The 20,811-nt window shown below is 34.3% G+C and overlaps 1 protein-coding gene across 2 annotated transcripts in view; it reads left to right on the forward strand.

Annotated features, from left to right (window-relative positions):
• Nucleotides 1–20,811, forward strand: part of LRBA (LPS responsive beige-like anchor protein) — a 560,879-nt gene that overhangs the window by 176,672 nt on the left and 363,396 nt on the right. For both annotated transcript variants that reach the window (XM_019722880.2, XM_019722903.2), the window contains exon 35: nt 3,616–3,680. In XM_019722880.2, the coding sequence (XP_019578439.2) occupies nt 3,616–3,680 (65 nt within the window). The remainder of the gene's footprint in view (nt 1–3,615; nt 3,681–20,811) is intronic.

A 20,811-nucleotide genomic window follows, 5' to 3' on the forward strand; every position in this document is an offset into this window, starting at 1 on the left:
GGTATATTCTTTGTAATTTCTTGAAAGAATACATGAAAGGTAGAATTGTTTAGCTCTTGTGGGAAAATGGCTTTCGTTTTTATATTTGATAGCTTGTTTGGATATTAGTATTAGAGACTGAAAATTATAATCTCTCCAATTTTTTTCCTCCCTGACAGCTTTTAGTATTATTATTTAAAAAATTGTCATTGTTACTGGATTGTGCGTTGGTATGGATAAATCTTTTAAAATGTATTGTCTTTGGTATTTCATGTAAACCTTTTTAATCTGAAAAAGTGTATACATATGTTCAGAGAAATTTTCTTGAATTTTTTCTGTGGGATAACTTGTTTATCTCTCTCTTCCCTCGTCTCATAATTCAATAAGTATACTTTCAAGTTATTTTTTTTTTTTATAATAAGGATTTTTACAGTCTATAAGTTTACTTCTCTGGAAAGTAAATGTCCTATCTTTTACCATGGTGGGGATGGCCGTACATTATGGGGGAAAGATCTGGGGTTCTGTGTATTTTATATCAGCTTTCATCCATTTAAAATATTTTCATCGTTGTCCCTCAACCATCCTCCTATGTACTCAGTGCCTTCTATGTTTGGCCTTTCTAGGGTTTTGCGGGAAGCACTGGTTTGCATCAAGTTGATTTGCCTTCAGGTTGTAGAGAAAATTTTTACCCTCTCTCATATACTGCTGTCTCTTCTTTATCAATTTTGTTCTTAGCTTTTGTTGTGTTTAACCTGATGTCATTCATTACATACCTTTTTTTTTTTTTTTTTAAAGAGTGAAAGGTAGTGACTATCTAGCCCACCAGAGTAAAAATTTGACTCTACATTTATTGGCAACATTGATGGCTTGACCCACCCTCTCCAAGAAAGAAAAAGATGGTAGAATGGAATATATGTAGCCTATCTTGTCAACCTGTGGTCTGATTTTGTTTGCTTTAGAGCATGGTAATATTGGGAATCACTTGTAAAACTTAGGTAAACTCATGTAGTGCCTTCAAGACACTTAAAATATGTTGTAAGAGGTTATTTAATTTTTAGAAAACAGTCAAGTTCACTTTAAGGAAGTTAGAATTGTAGTATAATAATATAAATTAATATATAGCATTGTGATTGGTACCCTTTTCTTTGTATTTGTTTGTTGATTGAAGGGAGGAAAGGACTTAATTTTGCTAATGAAGTTTCTTTCCCACCCCAACCAAATAAACAGCCTTTTGCCAAAAACGCAAATGTGAAATTTGGTGTTCATGTTTATTTAATAATTTTACTCTAATACATAGTATCTTGTTGTATGACTTAAGAGCATTAGTAAGCTAAGAGTATATTTTAGTAAAAATTGACTAGTCAACAGTTATGGACTTAGGAAGTGCTAGTCAATTAAATACAGCTTAGAACAGGTATGAAATTATTGACTCAGTTATTGTGCTTTGAGTCCTTCCTCTCCAAAGTGCTGAAATGTGTTTTGAAATTACTTAGTTGCATTAGTGGTTGGATTTGAGGCTTTTAACGTGTTTTTCATCAATACCTCTGGGAAAAGAATAACCAAGACCTTTAAATGTACTATGCATTTTTCATCACTATAAAATTGTAAATACTGTGATGAAATATTGAAATGATCATGAAAGACGATAACCATTAAGCTTTTCTTTCAACTATTAAAACTCACTAAAGGTTATATTGAACTGTGGTTTATGAAATTGTTTAGACTAACGCCTTCTTTGATAATTATCTCAGAAGTGGAGAAAAATGCTTCGGGATAGTACGATTAATGAGTCATCTTTTCAGTTTTGGCAACTTCCATAAGGATTGTAGACAGTGTTAGTATGGAGAAAGCCTTTTGGCATTAACAGCTGGGTTTATTGAAAATAATTTTCTATTCTCATGGACTTCAGTTTCTTATCTGGGTTATTCTTATCAGCATGTATTTATGTACCTGGTGTGTGATATTTTATTAAATATTGATAATTTATAATTAGGTATGGATTATAGACAAATTAAAACTCAGTGATATCTTTGAGAATTGTGAGAGTTTTGTAGCAGTATCCAAAAGTATAAGATTTATATTTTCACTTCATTTCTCATTTTGTTTAATTTTTAAAAATTACTAAATAAGCTTTATTCCAGGTGATTAGATAGCAATTACTATAAGTTAACAAATATGTGTTTGTAGATGATGCTTGGGAAAACAAGAAGCCTAATGTATTAGGTGTAATAAATTTTTGTTTTTGAGCCTTTACAAAAACTTAGACTGTTCCACTACTGCATGGCCTTTCATGTCTAATTTGTTTTTAAGTTAAACAAAATATTTTGTGTGACATACCAAGTTATGTTCAGGTCAGAAAGATTTTTAGATGGCAAATTTTTTATAGTTATATTAACTTTAACTAGTTTTCTATCTGACCTAAATCATGCTGTTTCAAATCTTTGTGAATTTAAATGGTACACTTCTTGACTTTGCATTGTAAGTAAAAGTTTGTATATATAAATGAAAATAAAACAAAAATAATGTTTACCTGTCTGCTTGAGTCATGTAGAGTTTTGAATTTTATATGGCATGTAATAAAAATCCCCACCTGGTGGAATTTTTTTTAAGGGGTTATCTAAGATGAAGAGGTATCAAGTGAACCCATTCATGGACATATCCTGCTAGTATCAGAATCAGTCTGAGAACGTAGATCTCATGACTTCGTGTGTATTGCTCTTTCCTCAACAATATGGTGCTTATCTTCTTTACTAGAGCTGGCCAATTCCACTCTCCTGTGTCTGACTGTCTTTGTAGTTAATTTTCATTCCACAGTATGTGTTCTGTTCTTTTGTTCTTACTGGCCTACTCATGAATGAGAACCCTGTGACAGTTACGGCATAGAGTCATTGTAGTCCTGAGAGCCACCTTGGACTTTTCCAAACAGAAAAGCAAATAATACAAAATGGGAGACGAAAAAGAGAAAGGTTAAAGCTGAAACAAAGAGTTTGGTGTTTGACACAAAGCGGTCATTTGGGGTCAAATTACATGGAATTTAAAACTCTTAACGGTATTGCCTTCAGAAAATGTGAATATAGTTTATGGTGGCAATGTTAAGTACCTCAATATTATCTTTTGAGCTTTATAAAAGAACAGTGAAAGATCAATCGAGGCATACTATGTTGGTAGAATATGAAGGGCTCCTTAGTTTCAAGGAACTTAAGGATTGTGTATATCCAATTCTTTAAAAAATGTAAACATGCATGTGTGTATCTTATTAGTTCTGTCTTCCTCTCATTTGGGGTGATGCATCTCTTAAAGAAACAAAAACAAATACCTCTGTCTTTTGTCATCTTTACTGCCTTCCTTCCCAACCCTCAAAAATTTCAGTTACATTAGTAGTATATAATGTAGAACAAAGAGGGCAAGATAGACTCAGTTAGTTTGCATAGAATCACATTGTTGCTAAGTTTAGTGTATTTTTAATATCAACTATTCACATGTTCATGGGGCTGTATTGGGCAGGCAGCTTGTTTAACAAAATGTTTCCTTTAGGAGCTAAGCTATGAAATTGATATGAGTGGTGTTATTCATAATTGTTTTAAAGAAATAACCTACTGAGTGAAATTTGTTCAGCTATTTTCTGCTATTTTTTAGGAGTGGCAGAATTCTATTCAGAAGAATGCAGGCCTGGCTTTTATTGAACTCGTCAATGAAGGAAGGTAATCTATTTTATATCCATTATATTTTACTTTAAAATCTTGCTGTTTTTTTCCCCCCATAGAAACTGAATTTTTTTTGGTACTACATTTATTGTTTTTGTAGTAATGTAATAGTAATTATTACATATATGTCAATGTTTAATCATTTGATGGTTTTCTTCATGGTTGCACGCTTAATGATAAAGTTCTGGTCTTATTTTTCAATGAGTAAGGCTGAGTTTGGCAAAAGTAAACTGATGATTCAATTAGCAGATCTAAGAAAACTGATACTTATTTGGACTTCCTATTAAGTTCTATTATATTTATCAGACTGATAATTAGAATAAAATCTCTATGTTATCTCTCATGTCATGGCCTGCTCATAAGGGAGATCAAGTTTTGTTTTGTGTTGTGATGTAATGTGAAAATGGAGGGAGAAAGAAACTTGGTAAGGTTTCCATTTAAAAAGTAGAGATAGAAGAACTCAAGAAAAAAAAAATCAGTAGTAGGATAGAAAAGTGAAGAATGTACAGAGTTGAAAAGAAAGATACAAGGGAAAAAATAGATTTAAGAGAGAGAATTAAAAGGTAGAAGTAAATTGAGGAGATGATGAGTTGGGCTGCTTTGTGTCTGTTTTGGCAGCTGATTTTGAGTTACTTTAACTGATGATCTGTGGTATAGATTGAGAGGTATGATCGACTGCCATTGGAAATAACATCCTGGAAAAACTATTGTTTAGGAATGTTTCTTTATTGTGTTCTGGATACTGTTGCGAGACTGACACCATCACTATAGGAACTATTGGAGCGAGTCGTTAGGAATCCAGCCTCCGCCTCGTTAATGTTACAGAAAAGGGAGGGAAGGGTATTAATAACTGTCTTTGATATTAAATACTGCTACTAAATTCTTCCACTTAGCAAATAATTGTAGTTGTTCACAGACTAGTATTGGAAACACATACACTTGTAATTATAATGTCTTATGGTAAATTCTGTGCTAGAAGTATGTATTTAAGTACAGGTTGCTAAGGTAATAATAAGAGAAAAAGAGAGTCCACAATTTAGTATGGAAGAATTAGGTAAAACTTACCCACGGTACATGATTCTTGAGATAACGTTTTCACAGATGAGTAGATTTAGTTGTGTAGATGATGGAAAGTGGGGATTTTGGATAATTTGGAGGTTTTGTGTGTGGAAAGCACAGCAAATAGAGGGAATAGAATATCTTTAGACAATGATGTGTGAAAGTTCATAGAATGTGTGTGTGTGTGTGTGAGAGAGAGAGAGAGAGAGAGAGAGAGAGAGAGAGAGAGAGAGAGAGAGAGAGAGAAATTATTGGCGTAGAATCTGGCATCTGTACTACATTTGGCCTAATTTAGCATAGTTGGACTATCATTTAAAGGTGGTGGGAAGCTTAGGAAGCTTTTTAAGCATAGGAATACAACTGTGATATTTTGGTTTTGGAAAAATAACCGGCACACATGTTTCGGATGGATTGAAGGAGAGGAGACCTGATTGAAATCAAGGACAGTAGCAAGGTTGTTGCAGTGATCCATGCGAGAAAGCTGAATTGTAGTCTGGAGTCTGGCAAGTGGTAGGAAATCAATAGGTATTTCTCAATGAGTGAATGACTAATAATTTAGTCCTCTTACTTTCAGCAAAAATTTCAAAGTACTTATTCACAAAAAAATAGTTCTTTGGCTGAATTTCAACACTGAGATATTGGATGCTTTTAAAGTTTATATATAGAAAAAGAGTGAGGCGGTGAGAGCTGTTGATCGAACATGTACTTGTTCTACTTAACGCAAAACACTGATTAACAGATTTTCTTTACTTTATAGGGCTTATTTGTTGAAAGAAAATCTTGCTTTTTTTTCCTGAAAATAACTTGTTATAAAAGTCAATTTTGGTTAGTAAAGGCTCTACTAAGTGTAAATGCCCTCGATTATGCAAGTTACTGTTCCATTTACTAGATACGGCAGGATAGCCTTCTGATTAATAGCATCGGCTTTGGAGTTAGCCCTTTGGTATTTGCAAAGGACTTTTCCTTCTGTGAGCCTTTATTTCCTTATCTATTCATTCAGCCAATATTTATTATGCACTGACTATACCATGAATTATTCTTGATGCTGAGGATACAGTGCTGAACAAAACAGATAAAGATCCTCTTTTTGTTGCTCTTACATCCGAACAGTCATTGACAGACTATGAACAATAAACAAAATAAGTAATGAGTTATATGTGAAAGGTGGTAAGTAGTATGAAAAAAGGTAATGTGGAGTAGATTGAAGGGAATGGAGGTTTTTGAAAGAAGTTTAAAGGACTGGCCTGGTTTGCAGTTTAAATAGAGTGGTCAGATTAGAGCTCATTGAAAGGTGCTGAGAGTTAACCACAGGGGCATGTCGGGGAAGAGTGTTCCAGTCCTAGGGAATAGCCAGTATACACGTGAAAACTTCCCGGGCATGTTTGAGCAACGAGGCTAGTAGGCCAATAATGAAGTGATGAAACTGGAGAGAAGTAAGAAATGAGATCAGAGAGGAAGCATGGGGCAAGATGCTGGGTAGAGCCTTTGCAGTTTATTCTGTGGGAAATGATAGTCATTGCAGGATTTTGAGGAGGCAAAGTTTTGATGGATGTAGGAATTTAAGGATACAGGTGTAGGGATCAGTTGGGGAGCTGCTGTAGTAAGTAACCCTAGTTAAACATGATGGTGACTTGGACGAGGGTAGTTAGCAGTAGAGGAGGTAAGAAATAGGACGGTTATGAATGTGTTTTGAAGATAGAGCTGATAGGATTTGGCAATGGATTGACTGAGTACATCAGAGAAAGCTAGGAGTCAAGTAGTATTCTTAAGTCAAGTAGTATTCTTAAGATACCTATTGTTATAGGTATATAGTGAGATCTTATTATTGTTTTAATTTGAATTTCCCTTTTAACATATGATACAGCACTTTTTCATTTCCTAATTTGCCATCTGTATATCGTCTTTGGTGAGATGTCTGTTAAGGTCTTTGGCCCATTTTTTCAAATAGGTTGTTTTCTTTTTCTAATTAAAGTTTATTGGGGTGACAATTGCTAGTGAAGTTACATAGATTTCAGGTGTACAATTCTGTATTACATCATCTGTAAATCACATTGTGTGTTCACCACCCAGAGTCAGTTCTCCTTCCATCACCTTATATTTGATCCCCATTACCCTCATCTACTACCCCACTCCCCCTGGGTTGTTTTCTTATTATTGAGTTTTAAGAGTTGCTAATGTTTTCTCTCAGTCTATATCATGTCTTCTAATTCTCTTGATGTTGTCTTTCTTAGAATAGTAGTTTTTAATTAATGACATACAGTTTATTAGTTATTTCTTTTGTGGATCATGCTTTTCGTTTGTTTTTAAAAAGTCACTGTCATACCCAGGTCATCTAGGTTTTCTCCTGCGTTATTGTTAGGGGTTTTACAGTGTTTAATTTTCCATTTAGGTCTGTGATCTATTTTGAGTTAATTTTTGTGAAGGCTGTAAGGACTGTGTCTAGACTGATTTTTTCGCATGGCTGTCCAGGTGTCCCCATTGTTGTCACTTGTTGAAAAGAGTGTGGTTGGTCCATTGTCTTGCCTTTGCTCCTCCTCTGTCAAAAGACCAGTTGACTATATTTATGTGGATTTGTTTCTTGGTTCTGTATTCTGTTCCATTGATCTGTGTATCTATTCTTTCACCAATACCACACTGGCTTGACACCTGCAGTGTAATATTAGTCTTCCAACTTTGTTCTCATTCAATATTGTGTCATCTATTCTCAGCTTTTTGCCTTTCCATACAAACTGTATAATCAGTTTGTTGATGATTGCAAGATAACTTGCTGGGAGTTTGAATGAAATTGCATTGAATCTATAGACCAAGATGGGATGAACTGACACCTTGACAATATTGTGTGTCTTCCTATCAATGAACATGACTATTTCTCCATTTATTTAGTTCTTTAATTTCATTTACCTGGGTTTTGTAGTTTTCCTCATATAGATCTTGTACATATTTTGTTGTGTTTATACCTCAGTATTTTATTTTTTGGTGTGCTAATAAAAATAGTGTTGTGCTTTTAATTTAAAATTCCATTTGTTCATTGTTGGTGTGTAGGATAATAAATGACTTTTGTATATTACCTTGTATCCTGCAACCTTGCTATTGTCAATCATTTTGGATTTTATACAAAGACAATTATGTCATCTGTGAACAAAGATATGTCTTTTTTTAATTAAAATTTATTGGAGTGACAATTGTTAGTCAAGTTACATAGGTTTCAAGTGTACAATTCTGTAATACATCGTCTATGTATCGCATTGTCTGTTCACCACCCAGAGTCAGTTCTCCTTCCATCACCATATATTTGACCCCATTTACCTTCATCTACCACCCCCCTACTCCTTACCCTCTGGTAACCACTAAACTATTGTCCATGTCTGACATTTTGTTTCTTTGTGTTGTTCCTTTGTTGCTTTCAGTTTTATATCCCGCATGTGAATATAATGACAGTGAAGTCATGTGGTTCTCGACTTTTTCTGTCTGACTTATTTCACTTAGCATAATAATCTCAAATTCCATCCATGTTGTTACAGATGGTACTGTTTCATCTTTTCTTATGGCAGAATAGCATTCCATTGTGTATATATACCACGTCTTCTTTATGCAATCATCTATTGAAAGACACTTTGGTTCTTTCCATGTCCTGCCCACCATAAATCTGCAATGAACGTTGGAACACATACGTCTTTACGGATAAATGTTTTCAGATTTTTTGGGTAGATATGCAGGAGAGGGATTGCTGGGTCATATGGTAATTCCATGCTTAATTTTTTGAGGAACCTCCACACTGCCTTCCATAGCGGCTGCACCAATCTGTGCTCCCACCAACAGTGTATGAGGGTTCCTTTTTCTCCACAGCCTCTCCAACACTTTTTACTATTTGTCTTGTTGATGATAGCCATTCTAACTGGGGTGAGGTGATACCTCATTGTGGGTTTTGTTTGCATTTCTCTGATGGTTAGTGATGTTGAGCATCTTTTCATGTGTCTATTAGCCATCTAAATGTCCTCTTTGGAGAAATGTCTGTTAAGGTCCTCTGCCATTTTTGAGTTGGGTTGTTTGTTTTTTTGTTACTGACTACTTATGTCTTTTTTCCCAGTCTTTTGCCTTTCATTTCCTTATTGCTTTGGCTAGAACTTCTAAGATTTTGAAAAGAAATAGTAAGAGGGGACATCCTGCCTTGTACTGATTTTGGTGGGCAAGTTTTGAGTTTCTCATCAGTAAGTATGATGTTAGCTGTAGGTTTTATGGTACCCTGTTTCCCCAAAAATAAGACCTAGCTGGACGGTCAGCTCTAATGTGTCTTTTGGAGCAAAAATTAATATAGGACCCGGTATTTCATATATCATATCATATCATATCATATATCATATATATCATATCATATATTATGCCTAGTCTTATCGTAAAATAAGACCGGGTCTTATATTAATTTTTGCTCCAAATGATGCATTAGAGCTGATTGTCCAGCTAGGTCTTATTTTTGGGGAAACACGGTAGGTATTCTTTATCAAGTAAAGGAAGTTTATTCTTTATTGAGAGTTTTTATCATGAATGGATGTCGAATTTGTCAAATGCTTTTTCTGCATCTGTTGACAATGATCATGTGATTTTCCTTTTCAGCTTGTTGATGTATGATGGATTACATTAATTGATTTTGGATTATTGAGCTGGATGTGCATATGGGGGATAATTCCTGCTTGGTCGTAGTATATATATTTTTTTATAATTGTTGGATTTGGTTTTGTTTGTTGATTTTTAAGTTACTTGCTTGGGCTTAATTTGCAGAATTTGTCTCTGTAGTATGGTGCTATTAATGTTGCTGTTTAGCTTTTTCAAAATTCTTTATTTTTGTCTGGCTTTTTAAGGGCTATCCCTTTTCTCCACAGCTTAGAGATCAGTGAATGATTGGTCAGAACTTTCAGTGAAACCTTTGACCACATATGGTTGGTAGATCTATGTTTTATTTGATGAACACCTTCAAATTTGGGGTAGTTTTCATCTGTCCTACCTTTTACTTCCCGTCGATCTTTTTCAAGTCTGCACTGTATCTGTGCTTGCGTTACAAGACAGCCACTGATGGGTGCAATTCTTATTCAGCTGTCTAGTATATATGATACATAGGTGTGGCTGTTTCATTTTCAGGATCTCCCTCTTCAGTTTCTGGTTTGTTCTCTGGTCTCCTGCTCACCTTAACTGCAAATATAATCTCTGTCTAGGAGAGCTATGGGCTTTTAAGCTTAGCATGAGTTTTCTGCCCTCTCTTCCAGATGAAGTTAGCCAGCTCTGTGGGTTTGAAAGTGGCTCTTGCCATCAGTCGCCACAGCCTATGGTGTTTGAGTGCAGCATTCCCAGAAACGATTGCCACAAACTGTGTTTGTTCTTACTCGGTGTTTAAAAGATTTTTGTGAATAAATTATGGATTTTGTCATTTGCCTTTGGTGGATTTTCAGAACCCTGAAATGATTGTTATCATTCAATTCTGTACTTGTTTTTCTGGGTGATTATTTGTTGACCTCTTTTTTTTTAAACCATAGCTAGAAGAGCCATCACCAGGTCTCTTCATGTCTGGTTCATTTTCATTTAAGTCGCAGTTCAGGTGTCACCTCCTCAGAGAAGATACCACGTTACCCTTCATTTCTTAATTTTTCCCCCCTCTCTTACTCTTACTCCATGTTTATCTTTATTGTCTATCTCCTCTTGTAAAGTGTATGTTTATGTTCTAGAAGGGCAGTCTCCCTGTGTCTTGTTTATAGTTATATCCCTGGCTTCAAGAGAAGTGCCCTGCTAATTCAGTAAATATTTATATTTAATAAGATGTTTTCTCTGTAAGAATATTGTATTTATAGTTTTGATTTCAATTATTGTTTTTTTGTTTTGTTTTGTTTTTAATGTAACCAGCATTCTTTCTTAAACATAAATTCATTTTATACAGATAATTTTGATAGTAGTCAGGTGATATTTCTTGGAAGATTTTTATCAAGAGAAAAGAAAATACATTTACATGTAACAAATATTTTACATTAAAAAATTCCTATATTTTGTGAAGAAATGAATTATTTTATTTTCAAATATCCTTATCCAGAATAGCTGATTCTTACTATTTCTTGTTGGGGAAACAATTATTTGAATAACTTGTTTTTACATCATCTGTGATCATAGGTTTTATAATACCCTTTTTCTGAATTCGTCCCTTGCTTCTCTTACTCTGTTTGGATTGGTTAATCTTCTGTGGTTAGACACTGTTTTCTTTACTTCAGTCCTTAGCCTATAGAAAGTACTTAGCCTTTGTCTTTTAAGTAAATGGAGGAAATAAGCAGTGGTGGAAAGAAAATGAACTTCCATTAGTGAAATAGTAGAGGTAGTATCTGAAATTTCCATTATCTCTTTATTTAGAGGGTAGTATATATTTTAAAGGAACAAGTCAGAGATTTATTTTTTTAATTAGTGGATTTGGCTTTCCTTTTATAAATATCCAATACATTGAGGTTAAATGAGTTTACATAGCTGTGCATGTATTTGTGAAGTAGTTTGCAGTGTTCGGCTACTGGACTTAATAATCCCAGGGGCCATAAGAATAAGTAATAAGGGTTTTTCTTTACACTGCAGAGACTAACCTTTTTGGTTTTCTTATTATGTAAGTCTGACCTGCCTTGACCTCATTTATAGAGTAACTGCTATAAATTTGGTCCTTGATTAATGTTTTATTAGTGTAAATAACATGAAGACCTTTACAGAAAGAGACTACAGCATAAGGTTTATCAGACTTGATGGCTGTCATTAGCAAATCAATTACTTAGGTCAGAGATAAGTAATTGTTGTTTGGTACAAATGTTTCTGTTAACTTACCTGTTTAATTGATAAGAGACTTTCTCTGTAAATACATTGTTTTGATACTTTTGAGTTCAATTACTGATATTTTTCATATACACATTGCATTTTAAACAAATTGATTTATAATAATACAATAATCAGTAATCACTGACACAATCAAGTAATATTTCTTTGACAGTTTTTTACCAAGACAGAAGAAAATACATATAAATGTAATAAAAAATTTAAGTTAAAATTAAATGTCTACATTTTATGAGCAAGAGCATTGTTATTCCTGAATCATAATTTTGTTGTATGATATATTAAATGACTATCATCTCTATTATATCAAGTTAGTTTGTAAACATGTAAGCAATTGATCTGAAAGAGTTGATTATTTCCGAAAGGCACAAGTTTCTTTAAACTGTTTTAAATTCTTGAAAGAATATCAGTGCCTTCTCTTGGAATGGTCTGTTATGCAGTGGCACCACATTAATGGGAAATAGGAGTCAGTTATCACCATTGCCTTAAATGAAATCTGAAGGTTCATTGTTACACTAAATTCAAATGTAGACGGTCACATTATCATGCATATTGGGCTTCAGTTACTTTAGTTGTGTATTGAATTTTGTTTTATATTAATTGGTTTTCCTTCACTTTAAAAATGTATTTAGTTAATAAATGAATTAAACTAATTCCAATAGAACTGTTGCTTACATTTTTAAATTAAATTCTTTGTCATTGAATCTTAAAAGTCTTTTCTCATTTGGATAAAGGAGGTGTTTAGATTTCATATTTTGCCTTTCTTCTTGTTTCTATGGTTCTCACTGGTTTTGTTGGTATTTGTTCTAAAAACTTTAGTATCTCGATATGGGTATTAATTTTGCCAGCAGAAAGAGATCCAGCAGCTAGGTAGCTTCCTGTCTTCCTGCCAGCCTACCTACCATCTATTGAACAAATGTTTTTTAGAGCATTTTAAGTTCCTGATGTTCTTCAAGGCAGCTACTCAATGAGCTTTACTAAGTGTAATAACTTCACTTGTTTGGCTTGTGTTAGAAGGAATGATGCATTGGATAAATACTAATCATCCTGTATATTTTACATGTTTAGGTGGTCCTGTTTTTCTTATGCTTTGCTATTCTGAAAAATTAGTGCAAATTCTCTATAAATAAAAATTTTATAGTTTAAAATGTCAAGGAATCCTACGGAGTTACTGTTTTTTTAATTGCTTATTTTTTCTCATTTATATTTTAAAGTGAAAAACACACAATTTCATTGGCTCATCAAAGTTTTAAAATTTTTGATGGTAAAAATCAGAAAAGTAATGGACTGTGAAAAAAAGTTTAAGGTACAATATTTGTTAAAACTTTTAAGATACAAATTCTCATCTTGAGTTTTATACATTGTTAATTACATAAATAATTATAAAATGCCCTATAATTATAGTATTGGGTATAGCTTGCTAGGACTTTACTCTTAAATCTGCTACATTATGGCTCTTTTATTTTTCCTCTCCTTGAAAAGTACAGAAAGGGCAGATTATCCCACATACTATTGGGCACATTGCTTTAATTATCCTCTGGGGATACTCGGTATCTGCTTATTACAGCAATAATTCAGACTTGTATCCGAATATGTAAATGGCCCTCATAAAAGACGTAATGTTTCTAGTACTAATACACTTGTCTGTCTCTTCAAAATTCAACTGCTTAGATTGCACTTTTGCTTTCTGAGCATTCATTTTTGTAGCTCCAGCATTTCCCTTCACTCTAAATATCATAGACTTCTAATAAATGTCTATGGAACAGGTGAGTAGAAGGATAAATAGAAGGGAAAGTGAAGACGGAGAAGGGAGGGAGAGAGGGAAAAAGAACAAAATATTTTACTTTATTCTGACCCCCTTATCCATTATCTGGATTACATTTTGGTAAAAGACAAAGGTATTTGTTGCACTTAAGTGCATGGTGTGGTTAGGATATAGTCTTAATCTGAACCAACCGAAGACAAAGTCTGAATTGAGGTAGAGTATATCTCTTGGAAACTGAACTGTTTCTTTTTCTTTTTTAGTTTTATTTTATTAAATTTATTGGGGTGACAATTGTTAGTAAAATTACATAGATTTCAGGTGTACAATTCTGTATTACATCATCTATAAATCCCATTGTGTGTTCATCACCCAGAGTCAGTTCTCCTTCCATCACCATATATTCGATCCCCCTTACCCTCATCTCCCACCCCCCACCCTCCACCCACCTTATCCTCTGGCAACCACTAAACTATGAAACTGAACTGTTTCTTAAAGTCATGTGCTTTCTGGTTAAATTTTTAAAAATTATATGTGTAGTAAGATACTTCTGGAAAACCTTTAAATATTATAATAATTGTTTGTATATGATCTAATTTTGGGGGTAGAGTAAGATGTCATTGATTCAAAGGTTTTTCTGAGAGGAGATTTTCATCTCTCGTTACTCTTAACCCTGAATTGAATTGGTAACGAAGTGTGTGTGTGTTGTTTAAAAAGAGGTGTGTGCTATTCTTTCCTCTTAAAGATTAGACAAATTAGTGTTTAGTACTTTGTGAAAGTTGAATTGCTTATCAGAGGGGACGAGAATTTACTCCCCTTAATTAGGATAAACATACTTTTCTTATTTCTTTATTTGTTCAGGTTTAAAACAGTCGTAGGGTCAAATTACTTTTCGCTGTTAATTTTCTAACTTGATGTCAGTTTTTTTATGGTTACTTTTTAGGCTTGTTTTGTTCTGATTGATGTAAAAAAAAAAATGGTGCTACATTTAAATTACATTTCAGGCTTCAGTGCATTAAGTTTTAGCAGTGCAGGATTTGTTGTTTAGCCTTTCTCAGCAAGGCCAAAGTATATAACTTTGGGAAAAAGGGGATGTGGATTCAGGGTGCCTCTGCAATGCGCTTGTGTTTGTATAGAAGTGTGATAGCCTTACACATTTTTAAAAACTGCAACAGTTTATATAAAAATGCAATCATTTGCTATAGTAAATGAAAATGAGTATAGAAAAACAGCGAGGCAAATGAAAGATCAGAGAAAAAGTAAGAAAGCTGCACGTTGAGAATCGTTAAATGACAATAAAATGAAGACAGAGCCAATTCGCTTCATTCAGAAACTATTTTCGTATACCAGCTGTACTGGTCCGTGTTCTGGGCTTTGGGGATTCAGCAGTGGACAGAATATACATTCTCCCCCTTGCACAGTTTATTTTAATTGTCAGTGATGGACAATGAAGAAATAAAACGTTTATGTTACGTCAGAAGGTGATAAACACTATAAGGAAGTTAAAACCAGGAGAGAAGAGAGTAGGTGCAGTGTGGGGCAGATGACGTTGCCATGTAAATGACGTGGTCGGTGGGATCTAAACGGCTGAGTTCCTATGAAATGATAAGCAAATGCTGGAGTAAGCAGAGTCGTTTCCCTCAATGTTGCTTTTCTAAATGAAACCTCTCACTGCTCAGTTATATACACATTCTTGAGGATAAATTTTTCTATAGTCCTGAGAATTTCTTTCATCTAGAACAGGGGTGTCCAAACTTTTTTCAACGTTTTTCACCAAGGGCCATATGCGGTAAAATACACAAACAGCCGGGCCACTCACTCGAGGTGAAGTACGTAGTGCCTCACCTGGTTCATTTAAGTTAACTAAATATATTTTTGGAATTTGCTGCGGGCCAATAAAAAGTGGATCGCAGGCCGCAGTTTGGACACCCCTGATCTAGAACATGCCAACTTGCTCTTCTTTCATTCTAGTCTCACTACTACCATGAATTATTGTTTTAAAATACTCAACTCGGGATTATTGTACAAAATAAGTTTGTAAAACTGGTTGATGTCAGGCTGTGACCTTTATGTTAAATTTGAAATTTATGTTAAATTACTGAGCTCTTAAATTTTTAGGAAGAAATAACTTTCTGGAGTATTTGCTATTTCCATTCCAATTGTGGAAAAGTATATGAATACATTGTAGCTCTCTGATAAAGGATATTAGCTTCCAGAAGAAGTGGGTATGGCCTGGGCTAGTTCTAAACTGAGAAGGATCTAGATTGGCTTTAAATATGTATGCAGAAGGCCAGTGCATTTTGAAAGATTATTTAAAAAAATAACATTTTGTTGGTTACCAGTCTGTTCTTTCTAAGGCTTCAAGCTTGTGTATTCTGTGATATGGCATCCCTTTGCATTTCTTAAAGTTGTTACAGAGAGCTTTACCTCAGAAAGGAGTAGAAAGATACCAGTTTAAGGATTTTTGTGATACTGAATTATTGAATATGCCATGTACGTGTGGGTGGTGGGACGGAGAGAGATGTAAACAAGAAGGCAGTTACATGGAGCATTAGGTAACAATTCTGCAGTGTAAGAATAAAGACTATATTAATAAAGAGATATAGTCTGAGAGGTGAGATTTGAGTTGTTGTCATATTATTGAAGGAAGACTTCGGAAATAATTTTTTCCTCTCAGATTTGGTCTGTGACTATTCTCTGTAGTTAATTCTAAAGCAATTACATGTATGTTAGAAGGATTGCCAATTCAGGAGCATTGCTTTCATATTCTAAGTTGTTAGGGTACGGAAAAGTGGTAACTTTCCTTTCCCATCAGTGGTGAAGATGTTTAGTAGAGAAAATCTGACAGTTGCTGCTAATGGGGGTCATAGAAAGCCCAGGAAGCATAGCAGTGATATTGGAAAACTCTTGGTGAAAATGTGTGTATGTGCTTACCCAAGGTCTAGACTAGTATAATCAGATGTGGACAATGGGCTGTAATGTAGTTATGGGAGATGGTTGTCATCATTACTGTTATTTATTGAGCCTCTGGCGTGAATCTTTTCTAGTTGGTCACTTGATAGGGCTGTTTGTTTCCTAAGGCTGACACAAGCATTTTTTTCTCTCCTTGCACTGTAGGTATAAATTATACATAGTTTTTTTTCTTTATATTAAAATATGTGAATCATTTTGTGCTCTGTATTTAGAGAGATAATCTGCTATAGCGTAAACCTAGTATTTTGAGACTGCTGATTATAATTAAAACTTTAATTTATCTCTAATTTTGTGTTGGAAAGAACAGTTTGTACAACTATTAGATAAATTATAGTTCCTAAATACTGTATAATTTGTATATATGTATATAAATGTATATATATAAAATTAGAGCCTTTAAAAAGGAAAGAAAATATTCATTTAGGTATCTTATTTCATTTTTATATTTTTCATAATGAAAGAAAATTCATATTTGTGTTTTAAAATAAACGGGAAAGGGATGTGTAGCCAAGGCCTTCTGAAATACTAGATTTAAAAAGCATTTTGTAAATTGTTAAGAAAAATGTATCTGCTTCCCTTCTTCTTTGGAAGTAATATTGATTATATACATCCTAATCAAATTTTATAATATTCTTTTAAATAAGTACGATTAGACAGCAATATTTTGTATTGAGTGAAAATGTTTGAAACTTAAATTTCTGTTACAGTTATGTCTGACCTAGAGTTTTGCTTTCAATTACTTAAATAAATTTACATACTTGAGACTATTTCCTTTAAAGCATTGTCACAAGCTATCCATTTATCAAATAACGATTGAGTACAGCCTACCTGAACAGTTCCTCTTAGGTGCTATGGTTGATTAAAAAAGAAGAATAAGTAAAAGATGTCTTTCCTCAATCAGCTGTGGTCCGATAGGGAGAATAGAGGATACGTATAGCAATTGAGTAGAATTTTTATGATACTGTGTAAGCAAGTATAATATATGCTGTATACACAATAAGCATTAGGTAAAGATTGACATAAAATAGGGTCTTTGTTGGATAGAATTGCATAATATTCCATAGAGGGAAAGAAGATTGAATTGGAGTCTAAGGAAATGATTTTGGATGTAAAGAAAGAACAAAACAAAAAGATAGATTGGGAGATGGTTTTGACACTCATTTTCTGTCATTTGTTTAGTACCTATTGATTTACTGTATTTATGTGCCAGGCAGTCTTGAGTCTGAAAATGTACCTGTGAATAAGCCTCTACTGTCATGAAGGAGAGGACAAATAAGAAACAAATTAATGAACAAATAAGAATTCAGAGAGTAATACACGTTTGGAAGAAAACAGCTGGATAATGTTAAGAGAGTGAAGAGGGGAAAGCTTACAGGGAGGGAGGCCAAGATAGTGTTTAGAGATTTGTGAAGAGGAGAGAAGTAGCAACCAGTTTGAGATGGGTCACAACATCTCAAGGTGAGGAACTAGCAAGAACAAAGGTGTTGAGGGGGGATTGATGCTAGTATATTACTGAAACAAATGAGAAGCCAGAATGGCTGGAGCCAAGTGAACAAGGGAGAGAGTGAGGTTGGAAATGTCAGAAGTATTCGAGTTTCAGATCATAGGGCCCGGTAAGCTGAGGTGAGAAATGTGGATTTAATCTTGTTCAGTAAGACGACATTGCAGTTTTAAGCAGAGGAATGGGATGATATGACCTGGGGTTTTTTTTGTTTTGTTTTGTTTTTTGGTGATTGTGACATATAACTACGTGTTTATTTTTTTTTAAATTTTGATTTATTTATTAACTGGGAAAATACACATAACGTAAAATGTACCACCTTAACCGTTTTAAATGAAATCTTCAGTGACATTAAGTGCATTCACATTGTTTTGCAACTATCATCACCATCCATCTCCAGAACTCATTTCATCTTGCAAAACAGAAAGTTTAGCTGTTAAATAATTACCGATTTCTCCCTCTACACCCCTATCTGCCCTTAGCAATCACCATTGTACATTCTATCTTGAATTTGACTATTTCAGGTACTTCATATTAGTGGAATGATGCAATATTTGTCTTTTGGTGTCTGGCTTTTTTCACTTAGCATAATTTCTTCAAGTTTCATCCATGTGTCAGAATTTCCTTCCTTTTAAAGACAGAGTAGTATTTTATTATATGTATATATCACATTTTATCCACTTATCCATTGATGGACACTGGTTTGCTTTTACCTTTGATTATCATGAGTAATTATTGTACTGCTTGTCCCGGCTTTCTGTGTGTTTTTTGTTGTTGTTGTTGTTGTTTTTTTTTTCTATATACCCAGAAATGGAATTGCTAGACCATATGATCTTTATATTATCCATATAAAATAGGGATCATATTTTAATTTTCTGAGGAACTGCTGTACTGCTTAATGGCTGCTCAATTTTACCTTCCCACCCACAGTGCACAAGGGTTTCAATTGCTCCATATTCTTGCCAGCACAAATTTTATGTTTTTTGTTTTGTTTTTCAGCAGTAGCCACCCTAATGGGTATGTGGTATAGCTCCCTGTTTTGATTTGCATTTCGTTAATGATTAGTGATTTTGAGCGCCTTTTTTTGTGTGCTTATTAGCCATTTCTATATCTTCTTTGGAGACATATCAGTACTTTGCTCAGTTTTGAATCAGGTTCTAAGAGTTTTATAATTATAGGTATTACATTTAGATCTTTAATCCATTTGAGTTCATTTTGTACATGGTGTAAGTTAACTTCATTCATTCTTTTGCATGTGGATATCCACCATGACTTATGTTTTTTAGAAGAATGAATTGTGGTAGGGTCATTGTATGTTGCAGATAAATCAGTGAAGATACTACTGAAATATTCAGGCAAGAGATGAACATGGCTTAGGCTGATGTGACAGCTGTGGTGATGGAGACATACAGACAGATATGTGATATATTAAGAGCTAAAGCAGTAGAACTTGTTTTCATGAATTGCATTTGGAGGTGAAGGAAAAATAAGTCAAGGCTTAATCATAGGGTTAATTTAAGTAGATTTAATTGCTATTTATAGACATGGGGAAAAATGAGGTGGGGTGGGGAAGAGGTTTTATTGGGAGTGGATAGGTGGAATCGAGTTCTGTTGGGAAATGTTAAATTTGAAATGCCCATTGGGTATCCAAGTGAAAATTTTAGTTGGACAGTTGGCTTTGTAAATTGAAAATACAGCAAACCAAGAGTATGATTAGAGATAAAGGAATCAGCAGTAACAGGTGAGAATTAAAGGTCATGGGATGGATTATGTAATTTAAATAGAGGCAAGAGCACAGAGCTTAGTTCTGGGATGGCTCAATGTTTAGAACTAATGCAGAAAAGGAGGCAGTAGGAAAGGAGACAGTGAAACAGCAGCTACTGAGTAGGAGGAAAACCACGGAAGTGCTATTTCATGTTGAAGGTAAGAGAAGAAAAGGAAATGTTTTAAGAACTATAAGGTATTTATCACCATTACCCTAATATTTGCATATAGTCCTAGTTTCTTATATTTGATTATAATGGATAGTTTTATGCATCTTTGTATTCTTCACATATAGCAGTCTAAAATGCTTGGCATAAGCGAGCATTATGAGTTTATTTTCCTAAAAAGCACTGCTGGGCCCCCAGCAATGATCAGGCAGTGTTCTGTGGTCTGTGGATACAAGGATACATGATATATGGTTGGTACAATTGGAATGGAAGACAAGATATGGAAATACATAATTGAGATTGTGTCATACAGAACGATCCAATGCAATAAGTACCACACAAAAGGCACATGCGCCTTTGTGTAGGGGATTCGTTCTTTGGAGGAAAACAGATGAAGGATCAGAAAAGGTTTTATTTAGTTGACTTTTGAAATGTGCTTTGAAAGATAGGCAGGATGGGATTAGAGGCGAGGTCATTCCTGGCTGAGACACTAGTAGGAACAGATGCAAAGTGGTGCGAAAGTGCAACAGTCGTTCGAGTACAAAGGGGTAACAAACATGAGACTGGTTTCTAAGCCATGTGAAGTTGTTAATGCTCTTTTGTAGACCGTGGCAAGGCAGTTAAATTTTTTAAAAGTGTACAGTAAGATTTTCGTTGTAGAAAAATGGCCCCGTGAAGCATTGGCTAGAATAATAAGACTAAGAGAAAGAAGTTTGGGTGGAGGCTATTGTAGGAATTGAAGCCCTGATGTTGAGTGCCTGAGGAGTATTTGAGGATATTATAGAGACAAACAGCTTTTAGAGTTATTGCAGAGGTAGAACGGACCGTACTTAGTTATTGATTGTCAAAGCAGGAAGAGTCAAGTGTAACTAATATTTCTAGCCTCAGTAACTGGATAAATAGCAGTGATGTTAGTGGTCAGGGTAGAGGAGAAAAGGGTGAATGACCTCTGACTAGGGAAAAGTTTGCTAAATTATGGTGCATGCCATCCACAGAAATCCTCTGATGATAATGGGGCACCATTAAGTAAAATAAACAGATTTATATAGTGTGACTCCT

Source organism: Rhinolophus sinicus, linkage group LG07, assembly GCF_036562045.2.
Source record: "Rhinolophus sinicus isolate RSC01 linkage group LG07, ASM3656204v1, whole genome shotgun sequence".
Taxonomy (NCBI): Eukaryota; Metazoa; Chordata; class Mammalia; order Chiroptera; family Rhinolophidae; genus Rhinolophus; species Rhinolophus sinicus.